Genomic DNA, 10,099 nt, shown 5'->3' with positions numbered 1-10,099 from the left:
ATCATAATATGATCACCATAACTCATATTTTGGGTTGATGATGGGGCAATAGGTGGTAGAGAAGAAGAAGAACCACCATAAATTAATGTATATTCAGCATAAATTTCTTTAATTAAATTCATAATATTAGTTATAGTTAATGGAATATTAACTTCATCTAATTGCAAACATTCATAATATAATGTCAAATAATTTGTGACACCATCTAATTTAAATCTAGGATAAAAAAAAATGCAACAAGAAAAAGTTCTGGAATTATTTTATAGTAATTTAACCATTTTGTTTTCATTAAAGAAACAGCTTCTTGTAAAATAATATCTTGTTCGGCTTCTTGTAAAGCTTCAATAATATTAACAGCTTCATTTAAAAACAAATGAGAAGTGGGATAATAAACCCCACTTAAAGTATATGTTGCATTATTAAAATTTCTTAATACATTTAAAATTTTTTTACAAATATCCCAATGTTGGGGATATAATATAATTTGTGGCACATTTTGTAAAATAAATGAGCATAATAAATCCTTATAATCAAATGACTCATTGAGTAATTCATATGTTGAATTCCAACGAGTCGGCACGTCTTTAGAAAATTTTTTTGGTCTTTTATTATGTTGTCTACAAAATTTACCTCATTTTTTCATAATTTGGGGATGTGTCCATAAATATGAAATTGTTATTTTTATTGGACTAATAAAATTATTAAGACATTATAAACCATCTTGTACACATAAATTTAACACATGACATGCACATCTAATATGAAAAAATCTACCACCTAATTTAGGTCTGTAAATATCAATTAAATCATTTATTGAGGCAGTATTTGAACGTGCATTATCAAATGAAATTGAAAAAAATTTATAAAGTAATTTATATTCTTCTAATATTCCTTTAATTATTCTATAAATATTATCAGCCGTATATCGTTCATCAAACACCCTAAATGATAAAATTCTTTTTTGTAATAGAAAATCGTCATCTATCCAATGACAAGTTATACCCATATAAGAGTGAACTTGTCAATGGTCACTTCAAATATCACTACATAGAGATACACGTCCATTAAAATTTGTAAAAAATTGAATTAACTCTTTTTTTGTTTTTTATATAAACTAAATAATGTTCTTTTTAATGTATTTCTTGGAATAGTTTTATGTGCAGGATTTAATGCAGTTTTATAATAATTATTAAAACCTAAATTTTCACCAAAACTAAATGTTAAATGATCTATTGCTACCATTTTTGTAAATTTTTCTTTACTTTTATTATCACTATACATAAATAAAGATTTGTGTGTATAACCATACCCGGTTATTTGTTTTGGCCTCGGCTTTGTCCCATTTTTTCCGGATGCTTTGACTCCAAGTGCCTTTTGAATGTCCCGTATCCACCTCTTTGTTTGAATTTGTAAATTTGCCTACAATAATTGCAAGCAACATCAAAATTACCATCTTCCTTTTATATTTTCTTGAAATAAATTTTGAAAATATCGGATGTAGGAATTTTTTGAGATTGTTGTTCCATCTCCATCTGTTGTTGATGTTGTTGTTGTTGTTTCACCTCTTCATATTGGTTTTCACTTTCTTGTGAATGAAAATCATCTATAAATTGATTTTCATTCACATTTGATATATGTGAATATTGACTAAATCTCTTATTACCGGAAGAATTTCCACTACTTGCTATTTTTTGATAATAAATAAAATTAATTATATAAATAAATTATATGATTAATTATAAAAAATAATAAATAAAATTAATTATAGAAATAAATTCTATAATTAATTATGAATTGTATAAAAAAAATTGAAATTGAAATTAATAAAAAATTAAGAAAGAATTTAATTAAATTTAAGAAAATTTGATTGAATTGAAAGATTGAGAGAATATTAAGAGTTTAAAGAATGAGAATGAGAGTTTGAAGGATTGAGTGAGAGAGTAGAGAGATTGAGATTTGAGAGAATAGAATTTAAAGGGGTATATATAGAAAAAAACTTTTTTGAAAAAAATTAGAAATAAGGGGGGTGAATTGAAATTCCAAAAATTGCAGGGGACCAACGGTCCCCTGCAACTTCACTGAAAATTGCAGGGGACCGTTGGTCCCCTGCAATTTTTCCTTCAAAAGGCAACGGTTCCTTGCGCAGGGAACCGTTGCCTTTTTAAATAAAATTCAAAAAAATTTCAAATTTTTTTCGGTTCAGCACAGTAAACCACCGGTTCATAAACCAGTGTGAACCGGCGGTTCCACAGTTCCAATTTATGTGAACCGGAACCGAACCGTAGAGCCACGGTTTCGGTTCCGGTTCAGTCCGGTTCCGGTCTACCTGTTCCGGTTTCGATTTTATCCAGGCCGGTTTCGGTCCGGTTCACGGGCCAAACCGGCCCGTGGCCAGGTCTAGATAGCCCCCTAAAATAGGTTATGTTAAGTTAGTGTCAAACTACGCTGATTGAAGTACGAAACATTTCAATGATCTCAACTCTAAATAACACATGTACCATTGTTCCTTATAGGATATATTCCACAAACACCAAGATTATCATTTATGTGAAATCCACTCAACAGATCAATCTAGTGGATATTTAATCAACATGTACTTATGTGATGCACCAAGTTGACACCGACAACCTTAACATGTGAGATTTATTGTTACTTTTCAGTAAGTCATTCAACATAATAATGGTCTTACCATATTATATTTGTCTTTGATCAGGATACTATTGAGACTGCGAACACTTTTAGGTTAGCTATCATATGTGCCCTTAAGGTTTTTCATAATTAAGCTACATATTGATCCACTTGTATCAATTCTACAAAACTAAGAATGTTTATTCTGACATAAGTATAAACATGTATACTTACAGACAAAAAATATCACTTGAACATTTGAAAATGATTGAGAAGATTGGCTTTAGAGTATCAACTCTAATACAACAATCATGCCATTGACCAATGCACTATCATAAATTTAAGTAAAATTAACTCTTAATACTGTGAATACGAAACTATATGAAAGAAAAGAAATCATCTGATATTGGCTTAAAGACACTTAGAAGTATTTTTAATTTTCCATTCACTCAATAATCCTTTAATACTAAGGTAATAACAAAATAGTGGGCATAAGCTATTCATCGTTCTGGTCAAACCACGTAAAAAATTATTGTGTTTGTTCTTGCACCCAGGTCTCTCAAATTTTATGTACTTCTTAATACTGGTGAACACTTCTACACAAAAAATAATATTATCAATTCCACAATTTATTCCAACAAGCAAATTATATATACACATTTTTTAGCATACATAATATGTCATTATGTGATTCGATATTATTTTACCCTTAATTAAAAATTATTCAATTATATAATGACATATCATAGACTTGGCCACGAGCCGGTTTGACCTGTGAACCGGACCGAAATCAACCTGGATAAAATTAGAACCGAAACCGGATTGAACCAGAACCAAAACCGAATTTTACCAGTTCGGTTCCGGTTCACCTAATTTTAAACTGTGAAACCGCCAGTTCACATGCGATTTATGAACCGATAGGTAAACCGGCGGTTTACAAAATCTGAATCGGAAAATTTAATTTATTTTTTAAATTGAAAAAAAAGGAACCAACGATCCCCCCTGCAAATTCAGATTTTATGCAGGGGACTGCAGAATGTTTTCACTCCCCTGTAAAAATTCTATATTTCTTTGCACCCCCCCTTTTTTAAATTTTGTTTTTAAAATTTTTCCTATATATATCCATTCAATCTCTCAACTCTCCCACTCAATCCTTCAAAGTCTCCCATTTACTCTTATTCTTATTCTTTCAATTCTTAATACTCTCTTAATCTTTCAATCAAATTCTCTCAAATTTAATTAAATTCTTTCTTTATTTTTTATTAATTCCAATTTCTATTTCTATTTCCAAATTCTCTCAAATTTTATTAAATTCTTTTCAATTCCAAGCCTTTCTTTTAATTTTCAATTATTGTAATTAAAAAAATTAAAATTTTCAATTTTAATTTAAGATTTTAGAATTGATGGTTCAATGTCGGTTTCGAACCGGGGTTATGAATCAGAACCGTTAGTTTCGAACCGGTTACAAACCGTCCTATTACGATTTCGGTTCAGGGTTCTTATTTTTTTGAACCGTGAACCGGCGGTTTTGAACAAAAACCACCAGTTCATGAACTGTGGCCAAGACTAACGTATCATTTATATACCTATTTGTGTACTTAAAAGTGTGTACACATAATTCTATTGTATTGCAACACATGTTTATTTATATTCATAATTTATCATAATTTATGTCTTTTAAAAGTATTTTAAGCTAATTGAGATGCATTGTTAATGGCTCACTCTTTAATTATATAAATTTTTACTAGTAGTTAGGAATGGATTCGAACTGAACCAAGCTCAAACATAGTTCGATTCGAGTTTAGTTTGAATGATTTTAGAGGTAGTTCAATTCAACATGAGTTCATCCAACTAATTAGAATAAAGGTTCAAGTTTAGTTTGGGAGAAAAATTCAAGATTCATAGCTTAAATTTATTATTTGAATTCATAATTTGAAATTACTAATTAAATTCATGGATCAATTTTTTAGCTTCGAGCTTTTCACCAAAATTCAGAGAGTTTCAGAGAAAGTGACAAAGAGATATGAAGAGAAAATGATCCTCTCATACTTTGTTGTTTCGATTTCTTTCTCATATACTCTCTATCTCTTTCGTCGGTGCACCAAAGTTTGGTAAACTATTTTCTTTGTGTTGTCATATCTGTGAATGAGAGAAACGAAAAGTATATGAGAAAGTGACGAAAGAAGAAAGAACATGGTGGAGAAGAGAGAAAGTGACAAGAAAATTGTGGACAAAATGTGAGGATTTTATCTGAATGGAAGAGATATTTTGTTTTGTTAATGAAAAGTCAATGAAATTGCATGGAAAATAGGGAAATGAAGACAACATATTTATTAGTTATTTTATTACGGATAACTATTACATTTATTAGTCTTTGGAGCTGGTTTGTATAAGTCATGACTCAGCTTAATTTAAACTGAGTTGATGGTTAATTTATAAGTCAAATTAAATTAGATTAAATTTAATTTATTTTTTAATAAATTATATTTTATATTTTAAGTTGGATTCAAATTTATCAAAAATAAACTTCCACCAGACTACACCGAACTAAGCCAGCACAGATGCAAGCCTACTAGTAGGTACAAACATTATACATGGCTGTAATTAATTTATACCAGGGTTGGGAGCTGAAAAGCAGACGCGCTGGCATGTTTGATAACTTTAAGGGGCGTTTGGTTTGGATAATGTTTGATTACTAAAATAGAAAGATTACCTTGAAGATAGATTACTTAGAAGATTACTGGTTATAAATGATTACTATGTTTGATAAAATTTGATAAGTATAAATAATTATTGTGTTTGGTTAAAAGTAATAAAAGATTACTAGTAAAATATTTTACTTAAATACCCTTAAATATAATTATTTTTAAATATTTTTTATATTATTTGTCATATTAATTAAAAATAAATTTATTTTTATCTCAAAAAATTAATAAATAATAATTTTTCTATAATAAACTCAAGATTACTCCAGTAATCTTTAAATACCTAAGGTGAAAGTGGTAATCAGATTACCACCTATATTACCTGTCACGTCAGTATTGGTAATAGAAGATTACTGTAATTTTTTATTACTGACAAACCAAACAAGGGAATAAAAGATAGATTACCAAGGTAATCTTAAAAACCTTTAACCAAACGCACTGTAAATACTACCTATTGGACTGCTGGCACAATTGCACAATTTAACACAAATACAAATAGTAAGTTCTCTATTGAACCTCAAAATTTCCATGTCATATGTGCACAATATCAGTGCTACAACGACTTATTTAAGGCCTTATTCCCCAGGTAAATACATTAGTCTTATTGGTATGTATATTTTCATTTTGCCCTTCACAATAATGTTCTAAGGGCAGAATACAACCTTGTAATTAGTTCCACTGGGGCAGGTAAAAGTGCTGGTTGCATCATCCTTAGGGTAACTGTAAACATCTGGGCATCTATCCTTGAAAAACTTAGAGTAAGTTGTAGGTCCGCAGCTACCGGAATTACAGCAATATTCATCTGTCTTGAATACAGGACAAGGACCATTACATCCTCCGGGAACCTTAAGTTCACTCGGGCATTGACCAATGATATCGGCCGTGCAGCTGATCACTCGATTGCATCCACTGGAGACCGAACTAAACTCCATCGGAACATTAAACCCATCAATGTTAGACATATCAATGAAGTCCATGTCCATGTATTGCTTCAAAGCATACTCAGCCAATGTGTTCGGTGGTGCACCGTAGGCTTGGCATTCGAGGAGCCCGTTGCAGTCACCGGTCTCGCACTTGCCTTTCCCATTGGCATCAAACTGGCAATTGGTCCGAGCCCATATGCGGGCTGCGGTGGTGCCAGGGTCGGCAGTGATGGTCCATGTTTGGCCATGGTCAAGTTGTTTACCACCACCAGGCACAGCAGCCGCCCAAACGGTGTATTGGCAGTTGTTTGTAATATCAAAAGAGGCTGCATTAACTAAGGTGATGCAGAGGGCAATTGGAAGGAAAGAAAAAATGGAGAATGCTTGAAACTTCATTTTGGAAGATTTTTTATATGAAATCAAAATAGCTCTATTGGTTTGTCGCTTATGTATGGAGATTGAGAGGACTTAAGCTTGCTTATATAGATGGTTCTAGCCTTGGAAAAGTCATGATTTTGATTTTGCTGGATTTACTTGAAGAGACGTATTGGTATGCGTTTGCCGTGGAAAATCAACTCACGTAATTAAATATAAATAAAATTATGTATACATATAGTTTGAGTATATAATCGGATAAATAATAACGTATTATTATATAATTGAGTGATTTTAAATTAAGACTAAAATAATATCTAATAATATAATGATATATTATCTATATATCTATTTGCATATTAAAAAATGTGTATATAATACTACACATTAAAATTAAAAAATAGGGAGGGTATTCATTTAGGTGCAAAGTGTATACGATTTTGTTAAAACAAACACAAATTTCTAATTCTTCTAGAAAAGGGACAATTAAAAAAAGTTGAATTTTATATAAGTTAAAATAATAATTTTCAGTTTGACATCCATTCTAGTGAAATAAACAAATTAATTAAGAGAGGATTACATTTTCCCACCCAAGGCTTGGCTCTAAAGCACATTTCCACCTTTTAATGAAATAATCACATTTTTCTATCCAAAAACAAACTTTGTTAATGAAAAAGAATTTTGAAATAGTATCAAAAAGTTAAATTATTATAGTATTCACAATTATTTTACTTTGAAAAATTGATGTTACCTTAATTTAACAAAATTATCATATCATCCGTTTAGATATGAAATTTTCTTAAAAATCCTCTTCCTCCCTATCAACACTATTATCGCCACAGAGGTACTACTCTCAATCCCACGAGTCACCCTCTCTCATACACCCACCATCTCTCTTGTCTCCATTGCATGTCTAGCCAACCTCCACCAATCTCTCTCCTGCACCTACCAATTCTCTCCTATCTCTTACCACATTCCCCACTTTCGATGACCCAATCCCTTGTCTCTATGCGTTTCAAGGACCTAGTCTCCTAGCTATTCATTCGCTATGAATACATTTATGCATGTCAACAACCTACTTTGGCTATTATGTTAGTGAAGTATTTGTGTGTAGCAATCAACATGCATCGTTTTCTAGGCTCAAGAAATAACTGATAGGTTGCGGTTGCTTTGGATGGTGGCTAGGGTTTTCAATATTATAGGGACTAAATGGCAAGCTTTCAAACATAAAAAATGGTCAAATTGTCTTGTTTAAAATGTTAAGGTGAAATTGTAAAAGGGTTATTCTTTTAATTTTTTTTTAAATTTTTAGATAATAAAATTATTATTTTGCTTTTATAGCATTAATTTTCTTTTCAAATGAAGTTTACTTTTTGGTAGGAAAGTAGAGATAGCAACATTGTGGGACAAGCCTAAATTTTCTATTTCTCATCCTTATCCTCCCTGCTACAAGGATGACAAGGAATGCATGCCCCTATCCCGTAAGAAAACATTCATCCTTTTTCCTGCCCTTTTCTTGCCTCATGTTTCTACTTTCCTTAACCACCTCCATTGAACACCATTTTCTAATGAAAAAATTGGACGAAAAATAAAGGAAAAAATCATGATAAACAAAACCCAATCCTTATAATACATCCAATTAATAAAACTAATCCATTACACCTCTTAGCCACCTTAGTCACCTCCACCTAGGGGCGGACCTAGGCCTTTGTGAGGGTAGGTTGAAACCCACCCTCAGATTGAAGAAAAAATTAAAGATATGTTACTAGACCCACCTTTAGTTGTAAAATGGATTGGACAACAAATTTGAAGATATGTTACCAGGTTTGCCCTCAAAGGGACCAATAATTAGAATTAATGGGTATATTTTTAACGTTCTTAATGTCATATACTCTGTACAAATTTCAAAGAGTTGATTACATAAAAAGACAAATGAAGGCATTTGCTTCAAAATCTTGTTGAACAAAGCTTCTGATCTATGCAATGATAATGGCATAACATTCCCAGGAAATATGGAAGATAACTTTGGGGGGATAAAATGTTGAATTACACCAATTACAAATAAACATCATTTTAAGGTGAAGTTGATGTATACCTTTTTTATAAAACATTCAAAAAGAACTCAATAATCATTTTGATAAAGTAAATATATGGTTGCTTCAGTGAATTGTATCTCTAGATCCAAGTCACTCTTTTGATACATTTAACAAAGATAAGTTACTTAAATTTCCAAAGTTTTATCTTATTGATTTTCCTCATCATGATATTTGGTTGCTCAATGATCAACTTGAAAACTATTATAAAGATGTTAGCACCACTATCAATTTCACTCATGCCAATAGGATTGTCAGTCTTGTTAAAAAAAAAGGTTGAGTTTAACAAGGATGTTGCATATAACAAAGTTTTCTTGTTTATTAAGTTAGCATTGGTTTTGTCTATGGCTACATAACAATTGAAATGGCGTTCTCTAAAATGAATCTTTTGAAGAATAGTTTGCATAATTCAATGAATGATGAGTGGACGAACAATTGTTTAGTGATTTACATTGAAAATGAAGTTTTTGCCATAATTCACAATGAAAATTTCATTGAACACTTTCAAAATATATCAATGCAAAAATAATGTTAAACTAAAGATTTTCAAGTATGTCATTTTAACTTGCTTTTATCTTTAGATATTTGATATTCATGTTAGAAATCTCCTATATGGGCTAATATTAATTATATTTTAATTTCATAAAATCGGGTAATTGAATAGTTTAATGTCAATTTATAGATGGGCTTGAGTGATCAATAAAAACATGTCCAATACACTTAAAAGTTATCAGTCTGGGTAGACGGTTTAGTATGGACCTTCGATTATTAGACTTTTAATGGGAAAGTCCAAGTATTCTTTTATAAATTAGCTAGGGCCCCACTCCAAAACCTAAATTTTGATACGCTTACCCATTCAAAGTCATCATTAGGAGGTTATTGGAGCGGAAAACCTATCATAACGTATTTTCAAGTTTCAAGTGATTTTTAAAGATCTTCGATCTTAGAGACATGACTCAAACAGGTTTATCTATATTCCTAATTATTGATTCTATATTCAATTTAATTAGAAATTCGACATTCTATATTTTATGTGTGTTTAATTTAAATTATGAATTAAAGCTACATGTGGTATCAGAGCGAATCGACATTGATACAGAATTTGAATTTTCATGAGAATTAAAATTAGGGTTTATTTTGCATTAAATGTCAAGGTTATTATTATTATTATTATTTTTTAATTCATGTACTATTAAAAAAAAATACAAACCCTAGAATCTAAAATAGTGTGCATTGATGGCAGCACCATCGTATTCGCTGCTGACATGAGCCTGACCATGATGATGTTTTCCCTACGCTGGAGTGCAATCGATGATTGGAGATGCTCTAATAGGTGTTGGGTTTTCCAGTTTTCTTGGTTTTGGATGTTGTCGTA

At 30.9% G+C, this 10,099-nt stretch overlaps 1 protein-coding gene across 1 annotated transcript; it reads right to left on the bottom strand.

The window, feature by feature from the left end:
- Window positions 1-5,812: 5,812 nt before the first annotated feature.
- On the bottom strand, window positions 5,813-6,728 carry LOC123203958 (thaumatin-like protein). The gene has a single exon (XM_044620456.1). It carries the CDS (start codon window positions 6,650-6,652, stop codon window positions 5,978-5,980), a length of 675 nt encoding a protein of 224 aa, XP_044476391.1. The 5' UTR covers window positions 6,653-6,728; the 3' UTR covers window positions 5,813-5,977.
- Between the last annotated feature and the right edge of the window lie 3,371 nt (window positions 6,729-10,099).

The sequence above is a fragment of the Mangifera indica genome, chromosome 20 (genome assembly GCF_011075055.1).
Source record: "Mangifera indica cultivar Alphonso chromosome 20, CATAS_Mindica_2.1, whole genome shotgun sequence".
Classification (NCBI taxonomy): domain Eukaryota; kingdom Viridiplantae; phylum Streptophyta; class Magnoliopsida; order Sapindales; family Anacardiaceae; genus Mangifera; species Mangifera indica.
This window is presented reverse-complemented; position numbering and strand designations above follow the sequence as displayed.